We start from the raw sequence: 19768 nt of genomic DNA on the forward strand, positions 1-19768 counted from the left end.
TCTATAATGATCTAGTGAGACTTAAGCCATTATATTTTAAATTAACAATGCTGATACCTGTATTTTTTGTAGAATAAAATATAGTCTTTTAGGAGTGTAGATGTGCAGAGAGGAACACTATGCTCTGAGGAACATCTGACAATCAATTAGCTTTGATAAGCACATGTATGATGAATAAGCTACTAAAACACTTAATAATTTTAGTTTACATTGAGTTGTTGTGATTACATTTTTGAACATTCTGATCAATGTGAATTTAAGAGATAAATGACAAACTTTTTTCTCATTGTATTAATAACAGTCAAAGATGTTACAGTAGTAGTTATAAAGGTTTTGAATAAATTGTTGATATACAAATATTCTTAATCTTCATTTTGATTTAGACATGTACATCAGAGTACCTCTGACACTGTCCTAAAGAAACATAAGACATGCCATAAAATGTAGACACTCAACTGTAGATATTAGTCTTCCTTAAAACAAACTGGAGTCACAGAGGTCAAACAGAAATCATTTTAATTTATCAGTAAAACACATATATGTAGCGCGATTTATCAAACTTACATTCTACACTGCTAATGTGCAAATGTTATCTTAAACACACGTGCCTTACATTGCACGGAAAGAATGTAAGAAAGGTTATGAAAAAGACTTTGGAAGTCATTTGGTCCATGTAGTTTCTTTAGTCACTATCAAGTAATTGATTCAAGTATCCAGCTGTTTTTTGCAAGAAGCCTGGGTAACAACTTCTTAAACTAGGCTAGGCTGTTCTGAAACAAGCTGTACAGCACGACTGTTCCAGACGTACACAATCCCTTGCGTAAAAATGCGTCTGCTGTTTTAAATGCAGGTCCTTATAGTTTTCATTTGTGTCCTTTCTGTCATGTTTCACTATTTACACTGAAGACGTCTATTAGGTTGCCTTTGTGAATGCCTATGAAAAATTGTAAATTTTAATTAGGTATCCTTGTAGTTCAAAACTGAGAATATTAATTTTACGTTTTGGACTGGTCTTTTCTAAATTGATTCTAGAGCACAAATCTCTAAATATTCTAAATGAGGTCTTACTAGTGCACTATACATTTTTAATATAACACCTGACAATTTAAATTCTAAACTTTAAATTATATATTCTAAATCTGTTTTCTTACAAAACAGACCATGCATAAATAGGAACAGTTGGATGTGCTTCAGCATCTCACATTGAAATAATTGTATTCAGATTAACCTTTAAGATAAGAAAGCAAAGTCTTTATATGGTCAGAAAGGTGAAAAGAGGAAAACGAAACAGGGAAATAATTCCTGAAATATGTGGTATAGTCTTGAACCATCCAAATGCACAATCCAAATTCATTTTTGCTATTTCCTGACTCACTGAGCTTAGCAGTATGTTATATTTACTGGTAAATATCTAAAGGACTGAACTTCAGAGAATCTGGCTCATTTAGGTAATTTCCATCACTTGAAATAAAGAAATCACCAAATTGTTCACAATCACAAAACAAACATGTAAGTACTGCCATTTTTTAATAAATTAAGAGAACTACATTATTAGTATTTCATTCCATTTTGACAACATTTAAAGTAACACATGACTGGAAATATGACTTGAAAATAAATACTGCAAAATATTAAGCAGCAAAAATGTCAGAAAATAACTGTCAACCTGCAAAAAATATTTCACTTAATCCAACTGCTAAAACAGAGACTGTTTGTAATGAAAATCATTTAATAAACTATACAAGTAGTTTCTAATTGAACACCATAATTCATTTTCAGATGTCAAACCAAGCAATGAAAGTGTACAATGATTATACTGATCCATACAGAAACATGCTGTTACCAGGATTAACCTTTATCAAACTGAATTAATTCAATGAAGTCTGTTAAGAAGTAAAAAAAGGTTGTATTTTCAGAAATATTTTCAATAAACATGTGTCTTTGGCCATTCAGAAAGTGTACATATTGACCAGGAGACTATACAATACTTTTTAGGACTACAAGAGGTCTGCTGCAGTAAACTTATTTTCTTGTTGTATAGGAGGATAGGCTGTTCATTTGATTTACAAAGCAAAGGGCTCCAAAGATAACAGTCTAAGAAATGATAGAAATTGGTCATTTGCTGTACCTCTTCTCGAGTACAACAATGCAATTTTCTGTCAATAATATATCTTCATAAATATCATGTGCTCCTTAAGATCCTCTTAATTGCCTGGAAGGCTCTGCATCATCTTTCCTTTCTAGAAAGCTACAAGGATTCCTTTCGTTTCTAGACTTGTGAGTGGGATTGTGACACTTTACAATAAGCAGTGAAAATACCATGTTAACTCTTGAATATTTTAAAAATAAAAAAACATTTCTGAAAAACAAATGAACACGGGTTTGACATCATTTAAAAACAGAAATCAACAAAACCATTTCCTAACTTTTTAATGTAACAAGTAGAGACCCTCAATTTAAGTTATACTAAACTCACGACTAAGCACATTCAGCTTAAAAAAAGTTAAAAAAGTAATTTCCTTGAATAGCTCCGGAAAGCTGTCAGCTGTGACGGTACTATGAGACCAGTAGTTCAACACTGAGGCACAACGACACACGTACACAATATCCACATATGGCTTTTGTGTATCTCATGAGCAGGCCCCTTGTGACATCTCTGAATAGTCCATTTTGAGTACATCTAAACTAAACAAACATTTCAAAGTATTAACTTGAAAGATTCAATAAGAACTAAAAGGCATAGGAGCTCCTGACTGCATATGATTATAGATTCCCCATCAGTTTGAATTTAAAACCTCATGGGAAACTATTTTATAATATAACCTTTTCTTATTAATATTTTGTCCTGTAGTGTTATTTTTTTACATTTTTATTATGTTTTATGCCTCCTGGAAATCTTCTATGTTTAAGTTATCTACACAAATTAAGTTGTGTTAGGCATGAAATATCCTATATAAGTTGCAGAAAGCACTCCCTGAACAAAACTATATACATTATATGTATATGCAGTTTTATATTATTTCTGGCTGTAAGGTTATGTCACTAATACTGTAGCATTTCAAACCTCCCCCCAAAACCTCTCATTTGATGAAAAAATACAAGATTACTATGAAATTTGCTGTCAACAATACATATTCCACAGCTAATGTACTTGTCTTTGCGGGAACATCCATTTATCCTACTTCATTTTAAGTAAAATTAAACTAAAAAGAGACAATGGTCAGAAAGAGGAGCTTCCTTTCAATTCAGCAAAGGGAATCAGAAAGAAAGCCTACATTAGTGTTTTTAAATAACACAAGCCAGTCAGAAAATTTACAGTACCTAGCGTGACAAGAATGTTTCATCCATCAAAGATGAAGTATAAGCATTCAGTCAAGACACAAGGAACTTTCACTACTGTGCATTAATTGAAGTGTTTACCTGTCAAGTAACACATAAGCTGGAAAATGATATGACCCTAGGACAAAAACAGGTTGAGAAAGCAGATATGGTACATACAATTACTGTTCCTCCTCTTTTCAAGACTCCAATATCTACTGCACTCTTACCACGAGGTACAAGAGAGCCCACAACGTTTCAATTTTAATAAATATATTACTGGGGAACAAATTCTTCTCCACTTGACAACACTACCGAAGCTGCCCTAGGAGATCTATCTAAATAATCTGATTAAATAATTGTATGGCTACACGTAATGACCCTATAGTGATGCAAATATTCTTTACCAACAAAAAAAGGGGTAGAGGGATAAAGACATGAATAAATTTCACTTGGCTTTCGGCCAGGTACCTGCCGATAACTGTGTGAAAGCAAGCGTGAAATAAACCTGCTTTTCATTATGAAAGTAAAGTGGCTCAAGAAAAGCCCACAAAGGAAATGGAAAAAAAAATCTTGCTCCTAAAACTAAAAAGCACTATTACAAGTAACCATTTCAAAATTAAACATTTAAGCTTCATTATAAAATTAACATTTTCTACCTCCTCTCAGTATGGCCCTGATAAAGCCTGCTGTGATAATTCGTTTAAAGTTATATCCCACTTAGCTTGACTTTATTTCTTGTCTGATTTCACTTTCTGGTTCCAGTTAAAGTCATTAACTGGGTTTGAAGTTCTGCACAACTTCGGCAACAAACGCAATATCTTCTGCAATAAATCTGCCAGATTCATCTTTGAACAGAAACTGTAACTTGTTTTTGACTCTGATCCACGGATTCTCCCCCTGCGGGCCCTGAGGCATCTTCAGTGCGGGTCACTGCCAAGGAAGATGCCTGAGCACATGACTCTCCACCTCTGTGACTCTTCCACACTCTGGAACCAGGAGTTCCACTGTGTTGAGAATGATTCATATACAGTTGAAAGAAAAAATAAGAACTATAACATTGACCGAAAAATATCAGGCACTTTGTCACAAATATGTCATTTCACAGTATAAACCTGTGTGAAATTGCAGGTAACATTAAGAGAGCTTGCCTTTGCTGAGGTATCTTAAACCCAATATCCTAAGTAATCTCTAGCACAAGATTTGTTTTTGTCAATTGTGACATTTAGGGAAAGTAAAGAAATATAATTTCACAAGAAAAGAAAAACGAGGTTGATTTAAAAACTGAGGGGTACAATAGAACAATGTTGATGCTGCCAGCAGGATTGGGGCTACACTTATATTATATTATGTTTTTTTTTAAATCCCAAAGGCCAAATACTAGGTTATTCAACAGAAGTTTCTTCCTTTTATCTCTTAAAATAAGACTGTGAATTACAACATATTAAATAAGATTTGTTCTGTAAAGGTAGTAATAAAATGTTTATTTTATTTTTTTGCTACACAAATATGAGGAGATAAAAGATATTTTTTATAAGATATTTAGATATCCTTGATGTAAGTGAATAGGGGACCAATATCTTACTGTACAAGACCCTTCAAAGACCTCATATCCTGAACACACACAATCTTTTCTGTAGGAATTTCTGCTCTTTCCCACGGCTTCTAACAGCTCTTTGACACTGGACAAACGTAAACAGATGTTTGTTCAGGAATAAGTCTTCCTCTTCTATTAGGGGTTATGGAAAATCTTCCTTGCTAGCTCTTAGTTTAAGTCCCAAAATCCTCTGAAACGCCATTCCAGTTTTCCAGACAGGAAATGAAACTATTGAGGTACAGCGTATGTGATTTGTACAGTAGGTGCATAAGAATATAGGAAAGGTTACAACTGAGAGGAGGCTAGTTTGGTAGTCAGTGGTTAACTGATCAAAGGACTTCATCTAGCCAGTTTATTGGCTTTAACAACATGGTTAGGTGAACTGTTTTACACTATTGCAACTCCTTTACTTTTAAATGCAGTTCCACAGTTTCCACCTGTGCCCTGTGTACCTATTTCACTGTTCATTCTGCAGAATTAAACTGGGTTGACTTTGTGAATACCTTTAAGGATTTTGAACACTTGGATCAGGTTCCCTTGTAGTCTTCTTGTCAAGAGCAAAAAGGTTCCTTCAGCCTGTCAGTACAGGACATTCTCTTAAATCAAAGGAATGTACAGTATCTGTCTGCTCTTCTCTAAACTAATTCCAGGGCAGCAGTACCTTTTCAATAACATGGTGACAAACATTATACACAATATTCTTAGCGAGCATGAGGCATACTGGTTTTATTTTAGAATGTTTCAAAACTTTAAAAACATTTTTCCCTTTTAGTTTTAATTGTAACCTTCTTCCATCCCATTCAGGGTGTTTCCTGTCTGGCACCTGTTGCCTGCTGGGAAAAGTTCTGGCTCGCCATGGGACCATGTACCGGATAAAGTCGTTACAAAATGGATGGATGGAATTTCCAATTCATGCTGTCTAGATGTATGTGATGCATTCAGATAAGCACGTACTGTACATCCTTTTCACAGGCAGCCTCTTCAAGCTCACTGTTTCCCATTTTGTCTCTGTAGCTTATGTCTTTTCTACCTGCATTTATTACAATACACTTGTCTACACTGTTATGTGCCAGGTGTTTGCCCAGTCTTACATTTTATATAGATCTTTGCTTAATTTACTGCTTATATAGTGTTTGCTAATCCTGCTATTTTAGCAACATCTGCAAACTTGACTAGTCGATGACCTATACTAGAACCTCGAATATTGATATAGATAAGGAAGTCCAGTGCTGCCATATCCATGTGTAGTGAAATTCTATGCATTGGCTATGAAATAACCTTAGACAAATGCTAGGTTGTTGAAACTGGATTACTTGTGGTGTGAAACTGGAGTCTAGTCAATGACAAAAAATGAAGTGCTACCGCAGATTTATCATTTATCTACGTACTGGAATTTTCTAGGAATTGTGAAGATGCAATTAAAAAAGATATGCTTGAGTTTACCTAGAACATGACTAAGAATTTGGAACGCAAGTAGCAGGGATAATACAATGACGTCCCACATCTACCTAGACTGATCTAATCTAAACTACTGCATTTTGCCCTAGATAGAACAGATTGCCACTGATTTCTGAGAGAAAATTCAGAGAAGCTCAACGATATTTATTTTGCAGCTGAAGAACATGACTTTGTAAAGTGTCTAAAATGACAGAAGGATCATCATCATGAAGAAAGAAGGTGATGCTTGGAATAGGTAAGAAGGAGTCCTGCACTTTAATCTGATAAACAGGAATCATCTAAAAAACAGTAAACTGTCTACGCTGTGGTGATTTGGTTAATACATATTTTGACATCCCAACCCATAAAGAGGAAAAAGATCACCTAATTCAGCTTCAATGTTTGTGTTCTAATTGCTTTCAAAATAATTTTAACAATAAGAGGTCCAATGAAGAACCATACTGTAGTTTACACTTAATTACTATTGCCAGTTTTAATGCGTAAGTTGAATCAGTCATCATTTAAGATGTTTTTGAAGTGTAAATTTAAAATCATGCCTCGCTGCTTAATCTAAACTTGATCACAGTGACTAGGATACGCGCTACACTGTGAGTACTTTTACACCAATGATGAATGTGAAGAGAAATCCACTATCATACAGTCTTATTTTACAGATGGGGATGGGTGAAGTTTAAGCTTAATTCTTTAAAATCTGGTGAAATCCGCTTTCTAATAACTACATTTTTTAAAGCACCAAGCAACAGCTGCTATCCTAAGTGGCAAAACTCTTTCCATATTAAGATGGATCTTTCCCCTTGCGATGAAATGCATTGTCATTACCTACCTTCATCTATTTTATACTCTGCTTGTTTCTCATCAATACGCCATGTGTGTACATAAAAGAATCCCTTAGGCATTCTGAAAATGTTTCAAAGCAGCGGAGATGTTCCTCTTTTCTGAAAAGACTGAAAAAAGCTCATCCTTTTCCTGGATGTTTGTAATGAGAAATGACTTATGACATGTGGTAGAATTTAAACACATCGATCAGCATTATGGAATTTATACACATTTTGAATAAATATATTGAATAAAGAATTAAACAGGAACAATACTCACTAATTCTACTATACTAAGTTATAATTGTTATTGGTGCAGAATAGGCCCCATAATACAGTTAAGGACATGCTGACCACCCCAGAGATGACTAAGCTAGCATTATTAATGAAGCAGAAGTTTGACTCGAGGAGTTCATAGAATTGAAGCCTGATAAAGCAATATATTCTTAGGAGGGCAACTGGTGTGTCACAGAGTCAGGTAGGACTATCACTTATAAGAAACCACAGAGACTGCAGAAAGAATGTAAGAAAGTGATGCCAAGAACAATTGCCTTTGTTCTAGTGAAAAAATAAGTGACAGTAAAAAATGACAATGATGATTAACTCACCCATTCACTAGCACCAGCTATTGCCTTATTAATAATTGATAAACAAAAGTCAAATAACTCATCGCCTGCCTACTCATTTTTTTTTCTTTAAAAATCAGGATCTCTTTCAGTACCCATCAGTTACAAAGGAGGTTTCTGAACCAGACATTCAAAAAAGAAGGTTCAAATCCCGAGGTTTGAAGGGTGGTCTACCATTTAAAAAAACATCCAAGTATGTTTTCGGTTGTCCTGCTTTAAGAGACCTGGTGAAGAACAACTGCAAAATTACATAATCACAAATGCTCACATGTACAGTACCTTGGCATACTAATAGTGAGAAACTGTTTGCTGCTGATACTTTATGAGGTCACTGTGATCAGTCTCACTGCACTGATTCAACAATGTGCTCTGCATTTATTAGCATTAAACACTGGGGGAGGTTTATCTGACTTCTCATGAAAAGCAGTCAGTTGTCTCTTTATAACCTTTTCAAGAAACCTTATACAGGGTCACATTAAAAAGAATAATAAACCAACTTTGCTTGGATGTGCTCCATTTTTTTATCATAATCTCAGTGTTAAACATAAAAAGGCTATTCCTCCCCATTAAATAGTATCATAAAGAATACATAATGTGTACAAAACATCTCATCTCATATTTAATATTCAAGGACTGTGTAATGTTATACATTACACAGTTCCATTCTTGTAAATAATGCAGAACTTAGTAATTTTCTAATATGGTGATTAACTTCAATTAAAAGCTGAACTAAATCTAAACTATTAACACTTAATGTTGAAAGAACATCACAAAATCAAAGCTCTGTGCTTGCCAGACCACTGACCTTCATCCCATAGACATGCAGTAAAAATGAAAGTATGCTCCATTAAAATATTTAACAACTTAACATATTGTGACAAATTGGACCTTCACCTAGTCCTTACCAAGTCCGAATAGTAGATAAAACTAACCTCACTTGACAATAACACACTAACATTCTACTCTGTCATTACTTATTTAAAAAACTTCAGCCGGCATTCAATACTGTGGTGTGAAAAACTAAGTGCACACACTGATTCAGTAAGTTGTGAGGGTGTCTTTTCTCCACACTGTATACTGGGATGAACATTCCAAGGACAGCAAGCTGCAAAAACACACACTGAGAGATCAACAGGATTGGACAGACAAAAGTCATGGCCATGCATTTCTAAAGCTATACAACACAAGTCCCACAGTATGGGCAATTTTAACCACCAAAAGTCAATAGTTAAGGTCATTACTGAGTTATAGATTTTTAAAAGTATAGTACTGGTTTAACTGGGTGAAATTTCTTTTGAGAAGGTAAGAGGACACTGGATTCCATAACAAATCCAGTGTCAACCAGTGTTTCTTTTTGGCCTGGTAACACTCCACTAGACTTATAAAATCCCCATCATACTCAAGCTCTTTTTACAGTCATTGCTGAGCAACTCCAGTTCAGGCTTACCCTGCTATTGACACTTCTGCTTTGCTACAATGTGAGGGCACAGCTTTTCTTCTCACCTTTCATATTCAGTCTTTACCTTTGATCTTTCCTAACAGCCCAATCCTATTTTGCCCATACAGGTCTCCTCATATCAACAGATCCAACTAAAACCAAGCATTACAACCAGGTTTATTATTTTATGAGGTCTCTTAAAGTGACACAAAACTAAAACCATTTCAAACATGCTCCAGTTATAAATGAATGTTATAAAAACAAGCATCCTTTGCAAGGTGAGAAGGTGAAAAGGTTAGATTGTAATAATAAAAATATAGTGTTTTCATATGAAAGTGTTTAACAGATACCAGGGGACCCACTTCAACCACCGCTGATGAGCAGTACCCACCTGGGTGACACATGGCAGGTAAGAAGCAGATGCTGAATACGTGGAGCATTCATGCCACAAACACATCTTTCAACAACATCCCACTGAGCAAACTTAACCTTTACTTAATATCAGTAAAAACAAAAAGAAAATCCTCCCTCTGGATGATACTTCAACAACTGTTGTTTTGATCCAGAGGCTCTCTGAGGTCACAGATGGGGTCCGAGGTTGACAGGTTGGACTACAGGGGACTCGTGTTCCTTAGCTGCAAATACGTATCTTAAAAATACACAATCTTGGGGATTAAACAAATCGACTCCTTTAAAGGCGCCTGGTTAATTGAGTACTCAATGAATGACCAGGAATGTTCAAAATGGATGATATGGGATTTGATCTTCTATTGATATTAAGACAAATTAATCTCCTTAGTTTACAGCGTTATTTGAGCTAGACTTGTGTAGCTTAAGGTTTAAAGGGCTAAATAATAGCAATACCATTGCATTACCTCTTCACTCACTTGTTTTAAACTCCTTTGAGAAGCCATCAATTCGACCTATATAACCCTTTCCATACAGTATTCTGTTATTGTACACTTCCTAGATGCAACAATGTATGAGTAAAGAACCAACTATTAGTGGTTCAGTAGATTTTCAGTGAAGTGTGACCACCAACCACTTAAGAAACACACCACAAAAGACCATCCTGACTATGTGGCAAGTGAAGCAAATTTAATTTGCTTGCTGAACCTTGAATAATAGGCTGGATTTAGACATTTTACACATAATAAATGAAATACATATAGCAAGTATACACCAGATTGTGCGGGAACCAGACAATTTTCCATATCATATTAGATTAAAGTGAAAACATTAATCACAGTTAAAATGTGGTTCAAATAGTTTTTAGTCTCCGAGACTTCCTTACATTTCTTGAAAATGCCATTCTTGGGATTAGATTAACACAGCTGAGTAATAGCAAACGGGAAAAAAAATGATATCCTGGCATTACTTATAAAATCAACAATTTATTAAATTTACATATCAATTTAGAGGAACATCTTTCTGACAGTACAGTTCCCCCATGTATTTGGCAACTCTGTCCAACAGCCGTAGATATACCATCATAATTTTCATGATGATTTTCAATTATGCAATTGAGTTCTGTCCACAACTCAGGACGTCACACAACACCAGCACAATGAATCCTGTTAACACTGCAATATTCACATATTGGTGTGCAAAATGGCAGAAAGAAATTTAATTTGATATTTAAAAATTAAAAGAGTGTTTTGATAAATATACAAATAATTCAATAATGAATAATAAAATAATATTAATAAGAACATACCACATACACAAATACAGATGTAAGGTAATATAGTTTACATAAAATATAATACATACATATGTAGGTATATATTAAATTAGATTAAATAAAAACACAAAACAGCACAATAATTCTTATTTTTGTATTTTTTCACTATATAATCAGGTCACTGGGTCATTCCGCACAATGTGAAAGGAATCCATTATATTTGGCACAAACCTTTTCTCCTCATGTAACCAGCTCTCGGCTGTTTTAATATTTAAATTACGCTTGTTTGTTTACATGCCTCTAAAATGTGTATATTGCTCTGTTCAGTTGTTGCTACAGTAACAGTGTGTAAGATAAATGTTACTGCACGCAAAAATTTAGAGACGCAGAATAATGAAATACCTAGTAGGTTTCAAATATAACAGTAGTTGCAGTAGAGGCTTGTAGCGAGCTAATAAATCACATCAAATCTCCCTGGGTCTATTATTGTTCCTATGGACCCAGGAGTAGCAGTAGGATGAGGAATATAGTTAGTGTTGGGGTATGTTTGGCAGAAACGGTATCATGTGCCAAAAGACCTACAGTGGTTTTTGTTTGATAGATTAAGAAATCATTACTTGTCTTCACATATCATTGTTGGCAAAATTGTTCAGAGACATGCCCAAACAATTAACATATGACTGTAGGCAATGTCCTGATATTATTAATTTCAGGGTACAGTTGCTCATTGCTTTATTAAGTAAATAACATGAAGAATCAGAATATTATTAGCATAATAAATGTGCATATCAGTGAATTTACATTTGTACTGATGTTACAGGTTTTCCAAATCTCAGTAAATAATGGAATATGTAGATACTGTATACAGTACGCATCATGTATAACTCACAACTCAAATCTGTGAAGCTTTCTCACTCTTCTGGGAGGGATCATCTTTCAAGATATTTTCCCTCTCCTGCCGATCAGCCTCCACAGCTACATCAAAGCCTCCTATTTTTGCCACAAAAAAGCAATGATGACACAAAAAGCAACAAAGCAGATTTGTGTAATGTGCTGCCTAAAACAAACTGGACCAGTTCAAATGCATTAAAAATGATAAATGAGCCCAAACGATTGATCAGGGCACCAAACAATTCTACATTTTTGGGAGTGATAACTTAAATGCATGTTCATATTCATGAATATGAAAAAGAAAAAAGAACAAAAACATGGATTTTGACATGTTTTTTTGATAACAGCTATTTATGACGCTGGCAAATGTAAGTTAACAGCATGTTGTGTCTTTGTGAATCAGTTGAATGATTTGATTAAGAGAAAACAGGTCACCAAAAGCACACAACTCTGACGTCACAAGATTTATGGATTTAGAAGGTAAATGACTTTATAAAGCTTCCAATGACATATTGTCAAGTTAACACTAACACTGGCATGATACAGGGAACAGCTAGCATTATGCCTGAGTGTTTATTTTACTTTACATTACTTCTAAGATTAATCATGGAGAAATGATCAGCTCAGTATATGATTTGGTAATATTTCATTTTCATTAACCGCAATAATTGACTAGATTATTCCATAACTCCCTTTACAAATGAGATCTGAAGGAGTACATCATATTCACAATGTACTCTTCTTCATCCTTTACATTATAAGTAGCATAGTTTAATGCGATTATGCAGCTTAAAGTCAATGTGAATAATAAGATCCAGTCATTTAACTCCACCTTGCACTCTGCCAAACAGCCAAGCCTTATGGTTTAAAGCCAGCACCCTTGTACCACATTCACATTTAACTGACTTTCCTGAATCTGAATTTAACAACATCACATTTGTTCAAATGTCACAAGGCTTTAGGTGCTCATTGGACTTACTGTATAGTAGAGACTGATGCAGTGCCAAGAGGTCAGAGAGGTAGTTTAAATCCTAAGATCAGGCCAATAAGACTCCATACAATGCACACCCACTCAAACGTCTGGCTGTACAGCACTCTTTAGCTATTTTAATATAAAAAACTGGGTATCTATAAGAATGCAATACAATAAAAAAAGAATAAGGCACTGTCTTCTGCCTGAGCTGGTAAACCATGTCAGTTGTCTGAAAAATGAGATCTAAATCTAACAATCTATACAAATCACATTTGTCAAATTCTTTCAATAAAGACGCATAAAGACGTGCTTAGGTTTGATTCTCGTCCTTGATTGCTGAAATGATGTTTGGCATGTACTGCCTTATATGCTTATTACAAAGCTCATTCTATTTAATTTAAAAACTGATACATCTGAAGTCCTCACAAAATATTGTACAACAGGCAGGCACTGTGTACTGAATGTAAACATGACACTGCTGAAGTTGAAATTCCCCAACCTGCCATGGTTACCAGTAATGTTTAAATGCTATTTGTCAAAAGAAAGCTGCCGTCTGGTTTTGATTTCACACAGTAAATGAAGCAAATAAAATTAATGGAGGGCTGTGATTTTTCCAGCAAACTGACAGCCAAAAGTAATTAAAACTATCAATCAGGTATTCAAGTTCTCTCCATCTCCCTTTATTTATTTTTACCAGTTTGAGATAAATTTGAATTTTTAACTAACTGACCAATATTAATAATGTGCTGCCTAGGAGTAATAATTAATTAATGGATAAATGGCTATACACGCACACATCTCCAAACAAGTATTGTAGGCCAGTTCGTTCCATCAATCAAGTATGCTCGAGACCCTGTGACTATATATAAAACACAACCAAATCCCACTTGCTGCTTATGGAGAAATGAAAATAGGTATATTGAAAAAGGGGCTCCTGTTTCACTTAGAAAAATCCGATATATTCTACCACAAAACCATCAATATGGAAAAAGAACAAAGAAGCCTCCTACACAGAGAAGATGGGGTTAAGCCCATTATGAGAGACCAATCACAACAAGAGCATGCACTGCAATTCTCTGCAGTGAAGCACAGAAACAAGTCAAGCTGTCATTCTGCGAGAGCTGCCCTACAGCCACTGTGTAAAATACTTCTCACTTTGGGAAGACTGGATCTGAATGTTGTCTCTGGAGACATGATGGCTTCAGCATGTTAAATTACTTTCATTACGCATTTTCAGACGTTTATTGATTTTCTGGAGCAGAAACAGAAGCAGAAACAGAAGCACCAGCCTCTGTAGTAGTAGCGGCAGCAGCAGCAGCAGCAACAGCAGCCACCGCCACCAAACACTAGTAACAGGTTCACCACATTTTTTTTTTGAACGGCAAGAATTTCAGAACAGCTGGATGAAAGTGGGGCAGGTTTCTTTAAATCCCTGCTCCTCAAGTGCAGTTTTGGATGTTCTCAGAATGCAGGATGCCTGGAAACAAAGGGGATGGTGAATCTGTGGTGATCGGACTGCTTTAAGAGCTTGTAAAGATGCATTTCCAAAGCACTTCTACAGCAAGGTAAAATTCTCTCTTCTACTGGCTGGAGAAAAAAAGACCCAGCCTTAATAAAGCAGAGTATTTTAATAACTAATTTGTAATTTTGAATATTCAAAAAGAAAAACGAGAGTCAAGTAACACCTTAAAGATATTACAATATTAAAAAAAATAGCAGTTAGTCGGATTTCTAAACAGTACAGGTCACAGAACAAAAACTGTACTAGAAAACATGTAGCATTCTTACATAGGAAGCATACATTTAGTGTCCTGTAGTGTGATATATGCATACAAACATGCATATAGACAGTATTTATAGATAGTACAGTCTTCATCTAGTTTTAAACTCAAGTAATTGTTTTAACTGAATATTAATTTTATACCATTTAGAAAACGTATTGTAGAAAAACATTCTAAACATACACATTAATGCTGAAACAAACACCTTCATGAAACACAGACGGTATGATATTTTCAGCCGTGCTTGTAACAGATTTTTGTATGCTGAAAATGCCGAGCTCTGCCTATATTTAAACAAGTCCATGCTGTGCTGTAATCACTGGGAACAGCATCAGAGCAAGACACTACAGTAACTCTAAGCATGTAGTGTAATATTTAGTTCCAAGAAAATTTTTAAATCAAAGTGTTTTTTACAAGGGCAATGACAGATGTGTCTTTTCCCAATGTGATAGATTACTAGATTGAAGTTTGTTTTCTTTTAAACTATAATTTGGATTTATAAAAACATTCTGGTTTAAAGGGGAAAAAGACTTACATGTGGATATAACTGCATAATAGAAGAGGGAAAACTGCATTTTGGACACAACATAAAGCTTCAGCTTCTAACACCCTTTGACAATTTTCCCCAATGTGAGATTTCTGCGTGTTCACATTTAATTTTAATTTAAACCTAGTGTGTGCTGTTTCACAATTTATCAGCATAGTTACTGATATTCTATTAATCTAAAAGGAATAGCAGCATTATAAAGTAAGAGACTTGGCTCTTTTCCTTTTTATAATTTGTCTGGCTCCACAGCCCCCTGTGAGCCACAAATGCAGTGTTCCTTCTGAAACCCTGAATAAATAGAATATTAGGAACAACATGTTCATACTCTGCTGGACTTCAAGATTAACATCCAATGAACCTATCGAAATATAACTGTGCTTGTGTACTAAAATAAGTATCCTACTTCAACTGCATATTCAAATGTAGTTCATATTCTCTGGTTCTCCTGTATGTTTATCAAGAAAAAGTGAAAGGGCAACCTAATCTCTGAGCATGCATTTAACATAAGCAAAGTTTGCACTGTTTGATGGAGAAGACTGTAGTTAACCAACTGTCTATAACAAATGACATATTTGATCTCTCAGAGAACTCTCAGTTGAATTTAATTAACAGCCTCTCTATTAATTTCCAGGATATACACAATGAAGTAACTACAAAAGATAAAGGCACCACTAATCAAGGCTTTTATAATGGATTATGTCTTTACCGGCTCCAGAAAGTCCACTCGCTCGTACAAATAATGACTGTATAAATAAGGCTGGCTGTCTGCTCGAAACTCTAGCAGTCTTCTTACTTCTAATACAGGGGCTTTCATTTCCCCCTGATGGAGAGAATCTTTACCTGAACAATTTCTCCAAATCAGCCCTCCTCTGAAGCTGACAAGGTGTTCAAAGTGGAAGACGTGTAATTCTTATTTACAATTCACTGCATCTCATTCCTGCAGCAGTCAAAAGGCTTTTAATATGGCAACACAAAGTAAAAGGACTATGAAGATCTACATCAATTAGCTGACTGAAGCTCCTCAGCTCACTCTGCGCCCTCAGCCTTAACACAATTGCACGCAAATCTTATGCTCAGCTGACAAAGGGATACATTTCCATCCTGGACTTATAATTAGCTCCTTTTACACTGTGACAGAAAATAAACTGCTCTCTGAAGAACCTGGCTCTCCATGTTTTTTTTTATAAACCGTGAAAACAATCTCATTGAACAAGTTTACAAATAAATAGTTTTTCCAACATGAAACTTTTTTTTGATGAGTAAGAAACTGGATAATAAAATGCACACTTTATTTGCTTGCTACAAAACGGAGAATCCGACATCTGTGAAATTTACACATACTCTTCACTATTTAAGAGTTGGCTGCCTGGGAATACAATATTTTTGTAAACAGGACATGGCTTGGACATTTAATTCCTGATCCTCTCATCTATCAAATCTTTTGGCCAGAAAGCCTTGAGGACACAAGTTCCATTCATCTGGAACGTGAAAACACACTCAAACCAGGGAAGTGAATGTCAAGCCTCGAAGAATTAAAGAACCAAATAAGTGTCCAGCAAGGTGAAGAGCAAAGCAAATCGCTGTAGTGAACTAAAAGAAAAAAAAATGGTTGGGTCTAATGACATCCTATACAAACAACAGCAAACCAGCTTTAGCCCATTTACAGCCTCCTGAGGCTAAGAAAACACTAAGGGGAAAGGTAAGTCACAGGCTGCATGAACCCAATCATCTTTCCAGCATTTCCCTTTGAAAGCAAGGAGGCCTTGCCGCCTTTTGCTTGTTGGCTTCTGCGACAGTCATTTCCATCACGATTCCCTCAACACATCCCCTGTATGACCTCCACTGGAAAAATCAAAAAGTCCAGTGTAAATATATTTGGCTTCCACATCATTTTCCATTCCTAGAGAAGGCTGTTTTGAAATCCAAAGAATAAATTAGTGAATGTGGCTTAATTTACTTAAGTCAAGTAATGTTGTTTTAATGTAAGCATACTGCATTTACACGAGCCTTTAAAATAACACTGAGTAGAAGAGATTAAATGTAAATTCATAAATAAAACATTGAACAATACCTTCACATCTTATTGATGCTAAACTGCTAGTGCTTCAGCATTGTTTATGGTGTATGTACTGCAATCAGAAGAAATATTAATGCATTTATATGTTTTTCCAGTTAACACATAATAGCCAAGACACCATAAAGTACTTAATGCTGAAGCCCTAAAACACTAAATATTTTTGAGATAACAACTCTGCTGCTGCTCAGAATCCACACTTGGTAAAAGTAGTGCCATTTATGTCTTGCTTATTTTACCATGCAGAAAAATCTTAATGGTTTGAATTTGAGTTGCACTAATGTTGGTTACAGAACATAGATAGAATAGATCTTTTTGTACTTTAGCATCTTCATGGATCAACTGCTCTCATTACATAATTCATACTTTCAAACAATATGTCATTCTGGTTTTATATTAGTATTACACAAAAAAGCTAACAAAAATGTTTATTGTGTAAGTGAAGATGTCAAATAGATTTAGTTAAGCATTCCAATACTTTTTTTAAAGTATAATCATGATTTGAAAGTGGCAGAACTAAAGCTCACAATATATTCTTATACATTGTATATGAATTATATTCTGACCTTCACAATGATATAGTCCTCCCACTTCTTGCCACAGTGTTTGAAGTTATTTTTATGATAAAAGTTGATGATGCGATAAGCCTGCTAACAATTATAGCACTAATCCAAAACATCATTATTTGCAGGATAATGCATATCCCCCCAGTGCTGGAAGTCACCATGCAGTCGGAAAACAACGTTACTGTACGAGACAGTACTGAATCCATCAGCAGCAACATGAATCAGGCATTGCCATACCCACTGAGCTTTCAGGTTTCACTTACTGGCTTTCTCATGCTGGAAATTGTTTTGGGCCTCAGCAGCAACTTGACAGTGCTCGTCTTGTACAGCATGAAGTCAAACCTGATCAATTCAGTCAGTAACATTGTCACTATGAACTTGCATGTGCTGGATGTCATTATTTGTGTGGGCTGCATCCCCCTCACCATCGTTATTATTCTGCTTTCCCTAGAAAGCAACACAGCTCTGATCTGCTGCTTTCATGAAGCCTGTGTCTCTTTCGCCAGTGTGGCGACCGCAGTCAACGTGCTTGCGATCACTCTGGACCGCTATGATATTTCGGTAAAGCCAGCAAACCGTATCCTCACCATGGGTAGGGCAGTCATGCTGCTCACAATCATTTGGATTGTGTCCTTCTTTAGCTTCCTGATACCATTCATGGAGGTCAGTTTCTTCAACCTTCAAGGTGACAAAACAGAGCAAAACAAGACTCTCCCTGGCACGGACACCAACAGATATTACACTGAGCTGGGGCTGTATTATCACCTTCTTGCCCAGATCCCCATTTTCTTTTTCACTGCCATTGTCATGCTCATCACGTATTCCAAAATCCTGCAGGCTTTGAACATTAGGATCGGTACCAGGTTTGCCACAGTGCAAAAGAAAAAAGCCCGGAAGAAAAAGACAATATCGATGACCACGCAGCACGAAACCACCGACGTGTCGCAGAGCAGTGGAGGGCGTAATGTCATGTTCGGCGTAAGGACTTCGGTGTCCGTCATCATTGCTCTGAGGAGAGCTGTGAAGCGTCACCGCGAGAGGCGGGAGAGACAAAAGAGGGTTTTCAGGATGTCCCTCTTGATCATCTCCACCTTCCTGCTGTGCTGGACACCAATCACTGTTTTAAACACAATCATTTTAAGCGTGGGGCCAAGCAGTCTTCTGGTCAGGCTAAGACTTGGCTTTCTGGTGATGGCTTATGGAACCACAATATTTCACCCATTGCTATACGCCTTCACGCGACAGAAATTTCAAAAAGTACTAAAGAGCAAAATGAAAAAAAGAGTGGTGTCCATAGTGGAGGCAGACCCCTTGCCTAACAATGCAGTCATTCACAACTCGTGGATAGACCCAAAACGGAACAAAAAAGTGACTTTTGAAGAAAACGAAGTTAGGCAGAAATGTCTAGCAAGCGAAGAAGTGGAATAAGCAAATTACATGTAAAATGCCATTTACTCCAGTCAGGTAATAATGCATAATACACAAATCACTCATCCAAAGTAGTTATGTAAATACAACTGTAATAAATGTACAAATGGGGGATTATTTATTATTATTTATTGTTAAAAACATTTTAGAAGTTGATACAGGACTGTGTGTACATATTGCATGGTTTTTGTAAATGTCACTATACATTGTGTAAATACTTACTGTAAGATCCATGTATATATTATATATGTATATATATAAAAAAGCCACTTAAGCACTATATCTCTGTCCCTTTATAATAAATAGCCTCGAGTAGGAAAAATATTGTGTGCTATTAAGGCATCCTTACTAACTGCAATTAACTCAACATTGCGTGAAAATGAGACAATATACCACTACAACATCACGTCAACACATATTACATACTACTGACCAGCTGTGAGCAGAGATTTATTACTTTATTTAATCCTCCACCCCACTCATCCATCCTTTGGCTCTAACCTCATAAAATATTTTAAATGGATCTGGTCAAGCTTTCAAACCAGAACATGTTTGTTTGGAAGAGATGTATT

The 19768-nt window shown here is 35.7% G+C and overlaps 2 protein-coding genes across 2 annotated transcripts in view; one reads left to right on the forward strand and one right to left on the reverse strand.

Annotated features, from left to right (window-relative positions):
* Window positions 1-19768, reverse strand: part of cog5 (component of oligomeric golgi complex 5) — a 173806-nt gene that overhangs the window by 131176 nt on the left and 22862 nt on the right. The window lies entirely within an intron of this gene.
* On the forward strand, window positions 13768-19520 carry gpr22a (G protein-coupled receptor 22a). The gene is made up of 3 exons (XM_006633319.3): window positions 13768-14365; window positions 15760-16827; window positions 17894-19520. The coding sequence occupies exon 3, from the start codon at window positions 17898-17900 to the stop codon at window positions 19194-19196; it is 1299 nt and encodes a 432-aa protein (XP_006633382.2). The 5' UTR covers window positions 13768-14365; window positions 15760-16827; window positions 17894-17897; the 3' UTR covers window positions 19197-19520.

The sequence above is a fragment of the Lepisosteus oculatus genome, chromosome 7 (genome assembly GCF_040954835.1).
Source record: "Lepisosteus oculatus isolate fLepOcu1 chromosome 7, fLepOcu1.hap2, whole genome shotgun sequence".
Lineage (NCBI taxonomy): Eukaryota > Metazoa > Chordata > Actinopteri > Semionotiformes > Lepisosteidae > Lepisosteus > Lepisosteus oculatus.